Raw genomic sequence first — 16,049 nt, 5'->3', positions numbered from 1 at the left:
TTTAAATTAGAAATTCAAAATAAGTAATTATTTCTTGCTTTTGATGCTATTATTATGTGGTCAAATTATATAGAAAACATAGTTCAACTTGAACAAATCAAAATCATCATGGAAATGTAATATTTTTGTGTTTAAGATATCATATCTCAAGTATGTGAACCATGAATCTCTTCATCTTTTCTTGTTCAAGACCCATCCAAACGTTAATCCCTCCTCCTCCATTTTCCATGCTCTTTCCATCAGAAAGCAACAGCACAAATTCATCATTCCCACCCAACACTGGTCCTCCATGAGAAGCCTTTCCAAACCCAAAATCAAGCTCGTTAAATGGAAGTTTCCACCAAGCTGACACATAGAAATTCCCATTACGTGTCGCAGGAATCCCTCTATGCACCTCCAGCCAATCTATCACTGACCTGATATACTCATCTGTAACTCTTTCTCTACCTTCTTTCATCTTCCCTACACTGAAGGACAGTGGCTTCTTCACCAAATCACCCACTTTTGCTGTCGCAAATGCTGTGATCACTCCATTTCCAACGAACCCATCTGGTAAATTTGGTGAAATTTTCGACCTTATGTCCACTGCAAAAAGAACGGTTGAATACTCCTCTAAGTTGTCAAAAACTGCCATACTTCTTGCTCTCCATACATGAGCTACTATGGCTTCAAAGCTTGTGCAAGTGATCTGGGCTTTTCCTTTTAGTGATTTGATCATTTCAGGACTGAAAGAAAAGAGCTTGTGGATGTATTTAAATTTGTTAGCGAAAACCAATGGAGAAGGAGATAATTGGTCTGGTGCAGTGAAGAAAGAGGCTGGAGATGAAATCTCGCTTAGATTTACATATTCTTTGTGTGGGTATTTAATTATAGGAGGATTTCTTGCTTTTAAATAAGTTCTATCATTGTGGACAACTTTGGCTTTTAGACCTTCACCTCTGCAAATAGACGCGAGATTCTCAAACATATCACCAGCTGATTTACCATCAACAATACCATGATTTGTCATAAACCCGATTGAGAAACTCCCACATGAAAATCTTGTAACCTGCAAAATCCCATACAAGTATTTAAAAAAATTGATTGGCTTTTAGCTTAGTAGGTATATAGAAAACTTTGCATACAGAGAAGACTAAGAGAATGAATAAGCAATAATAGTGCCTGAATGGTGAGAAGTGCTTTTTCTGCAAGGCTTTTGTATAGGCCAGGACGGTGGATGAAATGGTGAAATGTAGAATTAGGGAGAGAGAGATTTCCAAGATCCTTCAAAGCAAGCCTTGAAGTTGCAGCAACAAACAAAGCTCCAGCATTGTTGCACAGAAGCTCCATCCTTCTAGTGTCCTTGTTGAAATTAAGCCTGCCAGCCATGAAATAGTAAGGAACAAGAAGCACTTCAGCTACTGCTCTCTTCACCCTTTCAGAGATATCCATTGTTGAGGAAGTGTACTTGGTAGAAGAGACATCAAAAAAGAAGAGCGTTTCAACTGAGAAAGCTACTGCTTGGTCAATGTTGGAAAGGAAAATAGTTTCTTGTGGTGTTGGGTTGCTAGGAGAAACCAGAATTACTGGCTCTTCTTTTAGTACATCTTGGTCAGTAATGGAAATAGAATAAGCATCCATGGAAATTGATAAATATCTTAGTTTAATACTTTAATGGTTTCTCAAGGCAAATGTGTGCGTGTGTTTGTGTATTTCATTTTATAGCTTCTAAGGACTGTGTGAAGATGGTTATCTGCCATGTAAAGAGCATGGATGAGATCTTTGTGGAATGGATCCTAATTGATTGGTAAATTAATTAAGTGCACACTCACCATTCATGGGGTCCTAAAATGGGGGCATGGTGTTTTCATTTCTTTCTCTTCATCCAAATTGCAAGTCTCTTGTCTTCTCTTGTCTTCAGTGTGGCATATCATCAAACATGTTGGTTGTTGAGATAGAAACGCAAATGGGCTATTTGTGGAAGTGTAGTGTGACTTTCAAATTTATCGTTGATGGGCTTCTTTGAAAAAAGAAGTGCAGGCTCAGCATCTACTGGACTACTTGGTGTGTGTTCCTGGTCTAGGCCGTAACATTGAAGGCAACTTTTTCTTACAAAAACAACGGCGTTCTTATTGTGTAGGATCTCAGTTGATGGACGACGTGTAGTTTTGAATGATGGCTATTTCCTGGCCAAGAATGACGCGTTGCTAAATCCTAGCTGGTAGTTAGCTGCTTTATCAAATAGATGATACTCGCAAAAGAGCTTTATTTGATTATATTATTTATTTTTAATATCCTTATACATTTTATTTATATTATTTTACAAGATATTCATTCTGTCTCATTTCAAGTGATTTTTAAAATATATAATATTAATTTTAAAAAGTAGAATTATTAGCACTTCAAATGCAACAAAAGGGATAGAAGGAGTGAAACGTAATAACAATCAAATTTAGAATAAAGTTTTACCATTTTGGTATTATCTAGGCAGCATTGAATGTCCTCTTATCTCATTCTTTAATTTTTCTTTTTTTTTTTAATTTAAAAAAAAAAGTTAAACATGATATTGGATTATGTACCTTTTCATATAATGATTGCGATTGCTTTCTTTACTGTATACGTCACTAAAATATTTATTTTATTTAATTGTTAAAATATAACATGCTTTAATTTAAATTTATACTATTTTTGAATATATTAATAAAAAATCATTAAAATTAATTTTAACATATTTTAATATTTTTAAAAATATATATATTTTTAAAAATATCTAAAACTCAATACTTAAAAAAGTAATTTTGAAACTTTGACCAAATTTTAAGTCTCCTTTTTTCTTATTAAAGAAAATATTTCTTTTGTAAAAAGAAATGGGAAATATTTTGTATAATAAAATATGAATTTTTTTTTTTCATTCCTTTCTAAGAATTTTGAAACCCAATCTATAAATTAGCAAACAAAGGTTTCTCTTGGAGTATTGACTACAGTTTTGTTATGAAGGGACACAGCACTGGTTTTGAATAATTAAAAAATAATAAACCATCTTCAGTTGGAAACACACAATCCTTTGCTTCCAATTTTTTTTTTTTCCAATTAATAATCTCAATACAAAATTCAAACAACTGACTTTTCATTGCCATCAATATTTTTAAAAAAGATTATTAAATTTTAAATTACATAATTATTATTTTAATAATATATATAAACTAAAAACACTTAAATTATTTATTTCGCTTTAGTTTTACTCGTCACCATTAAGATATGCAACTTATTTAATAATATTTTAATGTCATAAAGAAAATTGCTTATAACGTGCTAAATATTGAAAGTAATTAACACGATTATAATATATTTTATTTATAAAAAATATAACATACTAAATTAGAGTTATTAGTTAAAATTAGGTACTTTTAAATTTACAATTATTATTATGTAAATATATTGATAATAAGATTTTTTTTTTCTTATGTGATTAGTTAAAATCATAAGAATCCATATTATGAGATGTGATGAAATTTTTACGCTTTGTCACCTACCATAATCCTTCTTCCTTATCCAGGCTTAGAATCGGCTAAGCACAAACTACTTAGGCGGAGTTATATATTTTCGAGTATTTAATCCAAAATCGTTTAGAGTGGAGAAAGAGAATCTATATAACCGATTCCAATAAATTTCTGGGATAAATGTTTAGTTAAATTGAGTTGAATATGTGTTTAGTTAAAATATTCATAAGTGAAATAAGTAGTTAACACATTTAGTAAAAAATAGCTTATAAGTATATTTATCGTTAAAATTATTAAATAAAATATATAATAAAATTTTAAAAATTAAAAAAGGATAATATGATAAAATATTTGATCAAATTAACTTATAATCATATAATTTATAAGCATTAAATCTAATTTTTTTTTATAAGCTCAATTTATAAATTTAAAAAATATTATAAATAAATTTATTTTTAAACCTTATAAATTGATTTAATTAATTTATAAATTAAAAAAAATACTCTCTTAATTATTTTTTTATATAGCAGATTTAATTAATTTGAGATTAAGGTGTTGTGGTATTATATATATAATTTAATTAATTATATATAAATTTGTTATAAATATTTAATTTAAGAATCAGTAAATTTGATTTTAAATGAAATTGAATTTATATTAGAATTTTAATTAATTAATTAATAGAGAAGACATTTAAGATTATAAACCAAAGTTGGGTGCACAAGTAACTACCATCTGGCTTGCGATAGCCCGAGCCTGGACGCTTGACACTTTGAACCCCAACATCTTCCCGTGCCACGTGGAATAAAATTTTACCGAATAAGAATTTGGAAGCTTTTTATATCCATTATGTCAAACATAAAATAATTAATTTTAATAAAAAAAGGCCTTTTATTTTTTATTTTTAATATAACATAATAGAAACAAATCCGTCCAGGGCACTTTTGTCATTTCAACAAACAAATCCATTCAAAAAGCCATCTTTATTCTTACTCTCGTGTACCGCAAGTGACACGCCCCCAGCAATTATCTACCTAGCAACCATATTGGCCATAGGTAATATTACGCTGCAATGCTCCTGCTTTTATGTCTGTGCAACTCACATCATCAACCAGTTGTATTGAAAATTCAGCTGTTGTGCACTTGTGCTCGTATATTGATCTCACATTGAATGGTCAACAATTAAAAGAAAATTTTAAAATTAAATTAATTTGAATTGAATTAAAAATAATTAAAATTAAAAGTAAAACTTAAATTAATAATTCATACTCGATATTGACCTGCTTGATTTTATATAAAAATAAATTTTATAATTATTAAATTAAATATTTATAATAAAATTATAAATTTATATATAAATATTTAATTTTATGATTTGAAATTTATTTTTCATGTTAGGTTGAATTTATAGTATTCGTACCAAAACAGTTTTACCATATCCAACTGGCGTGTTGCAATTGGTGGAACAAACAGACTACAGTAGGTAATTTAACACCGATTATCGACTCACAACGGAGAATCTTAATTAAAAAGCCAGGTGTCAAGTACTCTAGGAGTTGTAAATCACGCATAATGAAGGCGCGTAGAGATATATCGTTTTCGTCCTTGTAAACGGACCAGACACCCTCTCTTTCTCTCTCTCGCACTCGTATAATATTTCTCTCTCTCTAAAAGGAGCTCCTAGTCTAGCGAAGAGAGAAAGGACTTTGCTCCCTCTCGTATAAAATATTATTCGAAAATCTTCACGAAAATTGAATCTTTGCAGCCATGAAAGCCCAGCTCTCCTGATACAGGTATTCGTCTTCCTTGTATGTTCTCTCTCCCACTGCCTGTGTTTTTGTGTATGTATATTTATTTAGTTTTTTCTTTTTGGTGTGCGTGTATGTGTGATTCTCTCGCTTAACTGTGCGTATAAAAGGTCTCGTTTTGTTTATTTCTAATCTATAACTTGTCAATCGGTGCGTAACCAAGCATACCCATTTCCTCAGGTTGGCTCTCGGCACTTGGGTTTTGACGGGTTTTTGGTTTTATCAATGGAGGTATATGTAGTAATTTTCTTTCTTTCTTTCTTTTTAGTAATTATTATTATTATTTTATTTGTCTTTCTCTGTGTTTGTTATTAGGATTTAATGCTGTTTACTCTTTGTGGGTTAACGGTTTCTGGCAGTGTAAAAAAGTAGAATTTCTTTGGATCATTTTGGAATTCTCAGCTATGAGTAACCGTAGTTTCTCGTACTCTTTGGTTTTGCTGCGCTTTTTTTTTTCTTATTTATTTTGTTTTATCTCTACCTTTGAATGTTCTTGTTTGGTTCGGATTGGTTTAGAATATAAATGTGCTTAATGGGTCGATGAAAGGTTCGGGTTTTTATTGTTTCGATGTTCGTTTTGGGTTCGAGAATGGATCTGGGGTTGGTTTCTTGCTTACCTGAGTTTCCATAGCTAAGTTTAGTACTCTTTTTGCTTGTGGGGAGTCGGTGATTCGTTTCTTTCTGAATAAAAATATTTGCTTATATATGTATATGATATTTTTTAGCATGTCGATTTTGCTTATTTGATTTTTTTTTTTAATTTTAATTTTTAAACTACTGTTTGGTTCTGCTAATTATTTTTGAAAATTTTTTATAATTAAATACATAAAAATTGATTTTTTTTTTTTTTTAGATACTAATTCAAATTGAATCTTAACATCTGGTTTCTTAAAATTCATTGGCTGTGATCTCTTTCGTTGATGAGTTCCATTCCTTTTTTACATATATAACAAATATTTTGGTTAGCTTTACTCTATTCTGAGTACGAAGTTAAAATGTCTCATTGATCAAGTGCTTCTAGATTTTTATTTATTTTTTTTTTAAATTATTATGGAATTATGCAGACTTTAAGTTATAATAATTTTTACCTGGTAAGTTATAATGAACTTTGGTAGGCCTTTTACCTGGAATTTCTGAACGTTGACATCTTAATTTCTACTTTAATTTAATACCAGTAATTATAGGTTCCATATGGATTATATAGAAAAAATTTATTATTTTTTTAAAAAAATATTGTTGGAAGGTTAAAAAAAATATTTAATATTAGCAGAAAGATGGAATTTTTGTCCAACCAGAATAGAAATTTTTGTGAATTTGAGATTGTTCTTTTGTTTTCATTGTGGTTCTCTTCACTTGTATCTCAGTTTAGAAACCCTGATTTTATATATTTAAGCGCCATATTGTATAATTTTAAAGAACAGAAGAAAAAAGAAGTTATTTAATGTTGATAAATTTTGTTAGCCCATGCTAAATCTATCCTTAGGTAAAAATGCTAGTAAAACTTTTGTATGTTCTGTTATCTCTGCAATGAAATTAATCATCTTGGTTTATTTGAACTCCTTTGCAGATGGATCTTGTTCAAGTGAATCATGATTGGAGTTGCATTGAAGATGAGTCTTCTGAGCAATCACTTTGTCCAGAGGCTCTTGGCATAAGTGATGCCTTCAGAGATCCTGAGCTGCTTCCTCGCATAGGTGATCAATACCAGGTTGAGATTCCATCTCTTATGACACAATCTGCCTACCTCTTGGTCACACAGATGACAAATGATCCAACAATCTTCCGTGGTACTTCCCATGATTTTTTAGTGGGATTACCCATATCACTAATGTGGATCAAGGAGGAAGTCAAGAACATGAAACATGAACACCAAGAATTTCCAGGTGATTTGAATGGCTTGTCAAGTAGAAACGAATCCATAAAACATGAAAGCATTACAGAGATGCAGATTTTTCCAGGAGGTGAGTTACAAGTTAAGATTGAGCCTATGGACATTACACTCAATGGGGTAGTAGAAGACAGAGAACCTGCAAAGTTAGGTATGCAAGAAGAAAAAAAGATTCAAATGCATCAGCAGCATGGAGGCAAAGGCTACCTTATGGTTCCTGGTTCTTTGGGTGTTGCATGGAATGATTTTGAGGAGGCCAGTTTCCTTCTTGGTTTATATATATTTGGAAAGAATCTTGTTCAAGTAAAGAAATTTGTTGAGAGCAAAAAGATGGGCGATATACTTTCATTTTATTATGGGAAGTTTTATAGGTCTGAAAGATACAATAGATGGTCAGAATGCCGGAAAATAAGAAGTAGAAAATGCATATTTGGACAAAGGATTTTTACAGGATCCACTCAACAAGAATTGCTATCTCGTTTGTTTTTAAATGTCTCAGAGGAATGCAAAAATACTTTAATTGAGGTACTTTATGAAGTATTCCTGCATGTTGTGCAAATTTTGAAGCAGTGATCACCAAATGAGAATGAAATGGTTTAGTATAAAACACATGGGTAGTCATGCATATAAGTATACGTGCACACACAAATCAATAGATTCAGGAAATATATGCTGAACTAATTGATTTTAGGAATATATTTATTTTTTTCTCTTGGAACTATGCCCTTTTATGGTTCTTTGATAGAAATGCCTCTCTAGATGAAGTGATTGACCTGTCAAATCTCAAGATTCGAAAGTACACTTTTCTAATTTTGAGAGAAGAAGTCCTGGTATTCTTGGATAAAAAAAAAGGATTGTGGAATGAGTAAATGGAAATGGGATTCTCTGTTTCAAATATAGAATGACAAGTTCTTCCACTGAACTAATCAATCTCTCTTTTGAAATTGAGAAAGATTTGCTTTTATTTTTTTAAACAATTTTTATCCCTTTGATTGGTTTTGAAAACTATGTAGGGAGGCGTCATGTTGGTTCTCTTTTCATGGTTGCTTTGCTTATAAGCTTGTCTTAGATTCATTAGGTGTTTTCTTTATAATACAAATTGCAGCCACTGAAATTTTCATTTTGCTGTTGTAACTCGAAGTTGTTGCAAATTGTGATTCTTCATAATTTGTTCTAAAGTGGTTCTCTTTTGTCTAAAATAAAATGAAATTTAGAGATTGTGCCTGCCATTGCTCCAAGTTAAGTTATCCTTTTTATAATGAGCTCATGATTATGTCCTTTCATTTAATTATCAATGTGATCTGTTGGTAGGTTTCTAAGACATTTGGAGAGGGGAAAATTTTGCTAGAAGAATATGTATCAACCTTAAAAGCTACAGTTGGATTGAACACCTTTGTTGAGGCTGTGGGAATTGGCAAAGGGAAGCAAGACCTGACAGGCATAGTGATGGAGCCTCTTAAGTCAAATCAAGGTGCTTCTGTTCGTCCAGAAATACCAGTTGGCAAAGCTTGCTCCACCCTTACACCCTTGGAAATTGTTAACTTCCTAACTGGAGGTTATCGATTAAGCAAAGCCCGATCAAATGATCTTTTCTGGGAGGCTGTTTGGCCTCGTTTACTTGCAAGAGGGTGGCATTCTGAGCAGCCCAATGATCATGGTTTTGCTGCTGCTTCCAGGCATTATCTGGTCTTTCTAATCCCTGGCATCAAGAAATTTTCAAGAAGGAAACTAGTGAAAGGAAACCACTATTTTGATTCTGTTACTGATGTCCTGAATAAAGTTGCTTCAGATCCAGCTCTTCTTGAGCTTGATGTTGAAACAGACAAAGGCTATGGTGACAAGGAAGAAAATGGGTGGACCAATGATAAAATTCTGGACCAACAAGATTTTCCTGATCAGCAACGGCATTGTTATCTCAAGCCGCGAACTCCTAGCTGCAGTGCAGAAGTCATGAAATTCACTGTTGTTGATACAAGTCTGGCTAATGGGGAAACAACCAAAGTCAGAGAATTGAGAAGCTTACCAGTTGAAATGATAAACATTTCCACCTTCAGAAATGATTCTGAAGAAAGTGATGAAGATTCTTTTGAGGATTCAATAAATGAATCTGATTCTTCTGATAACTTGTGTTCTGATCATAATAAGACTGATATTTCAAAATCTGCAAAGATCAATGTTGACAAGGGAGATTCATCTGGCAGGGAAAATTTTGAAAACAATGCTTTAATTCAGTGTTCCCCTATAATTGATTCAGGTTTCACCAAGGTTCCAGTCAAAATCCCTAAGGATCAGAACGCTAGCAAGTATGGTGACATGCAACCAAGTAAGCATATCAAGGGTCATGCAATAAAGAGAACAAAACCTGCAGATAGGAATGTTTTAGCCCCTGTTGCAAAACGACGGCGAAGATTAACTGCATGTGAGCGCACAGCGACAAGCTGTGGTACAGTCAATGTCTCAGTTGATCCCAGCTTAGAACAAGATGAAGTTGGTTGTACTTCAGGAAATCTGGACTCGCGAGAGAATATTCTCTCTCATCAGGATTCACATCAGGCAAAGTTGTCATCCACCAGTTCTTCATCCAGGGGCAGCCCTAATATTGCAGATGAATGCAATCTAAGTAGCAACTCACCTTTTGCTGGACATCCTAATGAGAAATCTCAGTCTCGGACATTGATTGACCTGAACATACCCATCCCGCAAGATGCGGAGACTGAACCTTTAATGATGGAAATGATAGAAAGACAGCATAATCAAGCAAGTGCACAGGCAGAGGATTCTGTTGTGCTGAAAACTTCCACATCAGTATGTGATTCTACTTCTGAGCAACCTTCTGGCATCAATTCTCGTAGACAAAGCACAAGAAACCGACCACTGACCACCAAAGCATTGGAAGCTCTTGCTTGTGGATTTTTAAGCATAAAGCCGAAGCGGAGGAGGGATGATTTTTCAATAGAGAACTCAATATCAAGGCCTTCACGACGTGCTCGCAGTAAGGTGAGAGTTACTGAAAACTTCGGAGCTGATGTAATGGATTTCAAAGGAGACGAAAGAGCAAATGGTGTATGTACGAGTAGTAGTGACATGTTCAATGAGCTTCATGTTTAGTTTGGGGGGTCCTAATTTTAGGATCCAACATTGGTTGGATGCTGATTTACCAACTTGTAAAATAAGAACAGGGCTTTCAGTGCCTTTTATATGGTAATCAGCTCTGGAAGAATGAGCAAGTCTTTGCTGCTGAAGTGTCTGTAACATGAATAGTATAGCAATCCTTTCTTTTTTAGCTTCCGACTGCTGCCGCATACATGGCCTCACCTGCTAACTTCATGAGGCTGTCTATATTAGGCAAAGCGCCATCCGAGGTACTCAACATCATTTAGAGAAGATGGAGGGAGTAGTTGCTTGCCAGTTAAATATTTTTTGTTCAACATGATTGGACAGAATAAATAATTCATTATTTCTGTCTCTCCTTGTCCTGGATTTTCATACTTTCACGTTGTTGTTGAATAGTAAGTTGAAATTTGACAGTGAAAGGTTGCAGTAGCTCCTGCTAAATTTAGGAGATTGTTGATGTTGATAAAGATTCTGGGGGCATTCAGCTGGTTCATAGAAGCCAAGTCCACGAATCTGAATAATACCTGTGATTTTCCTTTTTGTGTTGGTTTTGATTTGAAGTCATTTATGGTGAACTGAAATGTCTGCATTTTTGCTGTTATTTCCTGTTATTGGTTGCATCCTCACTGAAATTTTTTAAATATAGTGATTGAGGTTTGAACCTTAATAATTTCCCTAATTATTAGTTTATCTATTATTTTTTTATTAATTTTTAAAATTATTATTTTAATTTAATAATAATAAAAAAGAAAAAATTTTATTTGTAATTGAGATTGAAATTTAAAGAAGAGCTTTTTTATAAAAAAAAAAAAAACAATTTTAAATAAAAAATAATTTTAAAACCAACTAATTCCTCAGAAAAGGAGCAGCAGGAAATAGGCCCACGCGGCCTGCCCGGAAGAGAGCCACGTGGTGGCTAATTCCATGCCCTTTTGTCCAAAAGGTTTCCAAAACCATCGTGTGTTCTCCACATCCCATTCCATGTAGCCGTACACACAACCATCATCGTCGTCATCATCTTCTTCTTCTTCTACTCGACTCTCAAGCCAAAACTACAGAGAGTGAAATTATCCGTACATTTTCTTTGCAAAAACTATCTTAAACCAATAATCTACTGATAGCATTCTTGTGAGTGCTTCTTCTATTACCAAACATTGAAGCTGTAAAATAAGAGGAATGGGCCAGGCATTTCGTCGAGCATCTGGCAGAATCCGAGCCACCGATCCATCTCCGACTCCCAAGAGCGTAAGTGAACGCAGGCCTCCCGTGGCCACCACCGATAAGACGGAGATCTCGAGGAGAACCGCCCAATATAATAATCAGGACCCTCTTGATTTTGGTTAGTATCTATGTCCTTGCTTTTTATTAGACTTATCGGATTCTTTAGAAGCTGATTAATTGGAAGTTGCGGCTACTTTGGTTTTTTTGGGGAACCCAAATGCAAAAGTGATTTCTATTTTTTAATTTTTAAAATTTTTGCATGTCCATATGATTTTCATAAACAGCGACTTGCATATGATTTCCTCTGAAGTCAGTATTCGAAGGGTTTGTTTGGTTTCTGAGAAAACTAAAGGAAAGACATTAAATTTCTAGCATTGGCATTCATGTGGATGGAGTGGTTTGTGCTTATAGCTTGTATTTTGGCCCCTCTATTATTCTCGTTGCTTGTGTAGCAGAATTTGAAGTGGTTTGATTTATAATTACGTTGCAAGCAAACGTTTTCATGCCCTGCAATTACTAGAGGAATTGGATTAGTAAGGACATATGCGAGAAAAGACCAGTTTGCAATGTTTCACTTGGATTGAAATTAAAGGTGTTAGAAATAAAATATTTTTCACTACAGGATTGGAAACATTTGCACCAGTCTTTCTTTATCTTTTCTTTCCTGTTTATTTCTTGAACCATCTTGTCGATTTTGATTTAAGTCAACACATATCCTTACTTCTACTTGTCAGAGATCAGAGGATAATTTGTTTTTGAAAATGTAAATGTGTAAATGTGATGTTCACAATGAGAGATTTATTAGAACAGACTATTCCCCCATTTCTGAATGGCTACAGGTATGTTGCTGATGTTTTAGGGTAAATATCACACAGTCGCTTAACTTTTTTTCATAAAAGTCACCAAACTTTTAATTTCTTTCATAAAACTCACTAAACTTCAATAAGATTTCATAAACATCACTGTGACCGGAAATTAAAAGTTTCTAGATTCACCTGTTGACCGGTTAAGTATTTTACAAATGAAATTATCTTATTTTATTAGTTTCTTAGCAAAAAAAAAAAAAAAAGAAAATCGAATGCATAAAATGCATTCAGCTGCCCCTCTTACCGTCAAATTTCTTCCCTTTCTCTATTTTTTCTCTACCAACAATCATTAGTTAAGTAATTTTTTTTTGTAAAATAATTGATAGATCAGCAAGTTAAACTGAAAACTTTTAAATTTTAGGTTATAGTGACTTTTATGAAATCAAATTGAAGTTCAGTGAGTTTTATAAAAGAAATTAAAATTCAATGACTTTTGTGAGTAATCATATGTGATAATTACCCTGATGTTTTATCTCCTTGACCCGGTTCATCACTTTTGATGGTTCTTTTGATATCTGTCGAGTTGGTAAGTACGTATTAAAAAGGGAAAATTACTAAAAAAAACCTAGTACATATTAAAAAGGGGAAATTACTAAAAAAAAAAATCATGTGGTTTCACTCATTTTCACTTCATGGTCTGTGATTTACTTTGTGACAAAGTAGTATCCTGAGTTTCGCATTGTTAGCAAAGAATGACTTTTCGTCTTCTCTCTGTTAAAAGATATTGATATGGAACAAAAATGTGCTGTTGTGAAAGAGAAATATTGATGTGAAATTAAAAAAAAAAGTAAAAATTAGTACTTTGTGATTCTATTTATTTTCACTTTAGGGTATGTGATTCATTTTGTGATAAAATAGTACTATGAAGTTTGCATCATTAGCAAACCAGTGAATTATTTAACTTCTAAAAATAATCAGAATTTGAGAACTTTTACTTTTGGAATACAATGGAGAAGTTTATACATATTTTCTTTGAAAAGCTCATTTTTTCAGTTCTATTATTTTATGATACCTAAGTTTCTAGGCTAGAAGAATTTGACACGGTGTCTAGAAGTGCTATAGAGTTCAAGGGGCTACTTGAGTTGCAAACTCTTCAAGGCAGTGTTGATGGAAGTTGTGAAAAAAGGTATCGGTCACTTCATAGAAGGGAGAAACGGGTAGCTAGCCAGTCAAGAGCACTGGTTCAATCTAGCCGCTCTAACAACAAAACTATTGCTCCTATCCAAATTTTCAGTAATACTAATCAAATGACTCACCCAGGAGTTTATGCTATCCTTGATAGTGATTCTAAAAAGTGAATGTGCAAACTTCAGGTTTAAAAATCTATTGATAGTGATTCTGAAAGTCAAAGTTTTCATACAAAACTCAATATCAGTATACCTCACTTACGAAATTACCATGCCTAAAGGGAATAAAATCTCTTTCTTGCATCTTAACAGTATGTGAATTATTTTTTCTATTAAAAATAATTAAAAATACTATTTCAATCCCACATCAACGAAAATTAACAGCGTGAGACAAAATGTTGTGTTTACTGATAGAGCATTATCACAAGGTACCACTTTGTCACAAAGTAAATCTCAGACTTTAAAGTGAAAATGAGCGAAATCACATGATACATTTTTATAATTTTCACTTTTCTTTTTTTAATTTCACGTTAGCAGATTTTTTTTTCACATCAGCATCTTTCTGTTTCACATCAGCATCTTTTTGTTTCACATCAGCATCTTTTAATGGAGAGAGAATGGAAAGTCGTCCTTTGCTAATAGTGCAAACCTCAGGGTACCATTTTGTTACAAAATGAACCACAGATCTTGAAGTAAAAAATGGGTGAAATCATGGGGTACTTTTTTGTAATTTCCCCTATTAAAAATGACTGTGTGCTTGTGTGAGAAGTTGAGCAAGTAAATATAAATTCTAGTTTTTCTTTTTAATGTGACTAATATATGTGTATGCAACTCTTATAAAGAAGGGGATTACTAACTTCAAATTTTTTCAAAATTGATGCTTCGTTTATGCTCTGGGTAAGATGGTACTCCAAGAATTAATGATGACGATGTCCTTGAAGAACGAGATCCACAATTTGATGCAATGCTTAGTCAAATGGTGGGTAGAATTAGATCAAAGCCTGGAGGGAAACTTGAGATTGGTGAGGTGAGCTATTGGAATTTGCAGTGCTTGTTTACTTCGCTTTTATTCAACTCCTGATTAGTACTCCTGATTAGTAAGTGCAATCATTAATAAGCACTGTAATTTTGTTGATGCTGAATATGCTAGAGACAAAGTCATTGGCTAAATTTTGACTTATAGTATTGAGTCCATCATTATGCAGCCCGGTGGGCATTGAATTAAGAAAAAATTTCATGAGTTCTACCTAAGAAATGCAAGAGATACAAAGTCATGCATTTAATACGACAAAGATATTGCCTATTTAAACTTTTGATTGGTGTACGAGGTTGCTTTTAAGCCAAATCTCTATGCTGCACTTGGATAAAGCTGCACCTCTAAGAACATGTTAGCATCTCATGATTGCTAACCGTGACATCTTCAATTAGTGAGATTCCACCTGATGTCATTGGAACCTACACCTGACCATGTGAGGCTTTATCCAAGTGAATGGTGCCTTCATCTTTCACTCTTTGAATCATCTGAAAAGAAGCTGTTGACTATGTTAACAGGCAGCAGTGGGAGAAAGGTATAATAGGCCAATGCCAAAGCTGCGGAATACAAAACCTGATTCTGGCAGGTATGAAGAAAGACCTGCTCCTCAAGGAACTCTGAATGTGGCACAGCTGCGTCACATCATGCTTCTGCGTCAAGGCAAAGCTGATGATCACAATGGGCCGATGGACGTTCACCAGATTGCCGAGAAGTTTCAACTTGAAGTTGCACGGGTGCAGCTGATCTTGCAGTTTTTATCATTGCCACCGGAGGACAGCAACAAAAAGAAAAGTTATCAGTGATTATGGATTGCACTTTTGCTTTACTAACATGATATTCTGTTGAATAAGGGAGAGTTAATTCTGCAGTTTGAAAATTTATCAGCCGGGCAATTATGATTTCATTTACTTCATCACAGAGCAAATATAACTATTTGGTGGGCATAAGTGTGTAGGAATGGTTGTACAATTATTACAATCCAAAATTTTGAGGCTATTTTTGTTTAAACAGAGAGTTGGGGAAACTTTTATGGTGAAATTTTTCTGTTTCAATTATAGAAATTAGAGCTTTAATTCCAGATGTTGCTACCATTAACCGTTGCATTATTTTTGCACTCAACGGTAGTCTTTTAGAGGCTAAACATTCCGTAAATTTCGAAGCTTCTCGTTTTCTTGCTTCTCCCGGCCTGCTGGGAGATTTCTTAAGGCATAACTGCAGTCTCCAGGGATAACATGTAGCATTTTGACATCTATGAAAAGAAAATGAGAGAATGCAAGGCTGCATGATTGGATGGAATTTAATTCAACTATTCCTCATCAATTGGAGTTTTAATATTTCTAGGGTAATGGGTAAATATCACACATTCAATTTGAGTGTTTTAAAGTTAATTTATCAACTATTTCACAAATAAAATTATTTTATTTATTATTTTTTAAAAAAATAAATTACATAAAATATATTCTACAACTCTTCTTGCTATTAACAATCAATTAATTTTATTTATAAAATAATT

General features: G+C 33.2%; 3 protein-coding genes across 3 annotated transcripts; 2 read left to right on the top strand and 1 right to left on the bottom strand.

The window, feature by feature from the left end:
* LOC110642857 (acyltransferase GLAUCE-like) lies at positions 1-2,183 on the bottom strand. The gene is made up of 2 exons (XM_058144977.1): positions 1,162-2,183; positions 1-1,048 (listed from the first exon to the last, which is right to left on the bottom strand). The coding sequence occupies exons 1-2, from the start codon at positions 1,618-1,620 to the stop codon at positions 140-142; spliced, it is 1,368 nt and encodes a 455-aa protein (XP_058000960.1). The 5' UTR covers positions 1,621-2,183; the 3' UTR covers positions 1-139.
* Positions 2,184-5,114: 2,931 nt separating this feature from the next.
* LOC110642855 (uncharacterized) lies at positions 5,115-10,968 on the top strand. Its single transcript, XM_021795036.2, has 4 exons — positions 5,115-5,272; positions 5,468-5,518; positions 6,855-7,700; positions 8,487-10,968. The coding sequence occupies exons 2-4, from the start codon at positions 5,513-5,515 to the stop codon at positions 10,281-10,283; spliced, it is 2,649 nt and encodes an 882-aa protein (XP_021650728.2). The 5' UTR covers positions 5,115-5,272; positions 5,468-5,512; the 3' UTR covers positions 10,284-10,968.
* A 262-nt stretch (positions 10,969-11,230) lies between these two features.
* On the top strand, positions 11,231-15,614 carry LOC110642863 (uncharacterized). Its single transcript, XM_021795046.2, has 3 exons — positions 11,231-11,628; positions 14,406-14,530; positions 15,055-15,614. Exons 1-3 carry the CDS (start codon positions 11,466-11,468, stop codon positions 15,337-15,339), a joined length of 573 nt encoding a protein of 190 aa, XP_021650738.1. The 5' UTR covers positions 11,231-11,465; the 3' UTR covers positions 15,340-15,614.
* Positions 15,615-16,049: the final 435 nt, after the last annotated feature.

This window comes from Hevea brasiliensis, chromosome 4, assembly GCF_030052815.1.
Source record: "Hevea brasiliensis isolate MT/VB/25A 57/8 chromosome 4, ASM3005281v1, whole genome shotgun sequence".
NCBI classification, from domain to species: domain Eukaryota; kingdom Viridiplantae; phylum Streptophyta; class Magnoliopsida; order Malpighiales; family Euphorbiaceae; genus Hevea; species Hevea brasiliensis.
This window is presented reverse-complemented; position numbering and strand designations above follow the sequence as displayed.

Bases quoted from the DNA above. Each gene is read 5' to 3' on its own strand.
- LOC110642857 (XM_058144977.1), bottom strand. From the start codon at position 1,620: ATGGATGCTTATTCTATTTCCATTACTGACCAAGATGTACTAAAAGAA. The intron at 1,049-1,161 runs GCACTATTATTG...GGGATTTTGCAG, and splicing joins AAGCACTTCTCACCATTCAG to GTTACAAGATTTTCATGTGG.
- LOC110642855 (XM_021795036.2), top strand. The intron at 7,701-8,486 runs GTACTTTATGAA...ATCTGTTGGTAG, and splicing joins GCAAAAATACTTTAATTGAG to GTTTCTAAGACATTTGGAGA.
- LOC110642863 (XM_021795046.2), top strand. From the start codon at position 11,466: ATGGGCCAGGCATTTCGTCGAGCATCTGGCAGAATCCGAGCCACCGAT. The intron at 11,629-14,405 runs GTTAGTATCTAT...GCTCTGGGTAAG, and splicing joins TCAGGACCCTCTTGATTTTG to ATGGTACTCCAAGAATTAAT. The intron at 14,531-15,054 runs GTGAGCTATTGG...CTATGTTAACAG, and splicing joins GGAAACTTGAGATTGGTGAG to GCAGCAGTGGGAGAAAGGTA.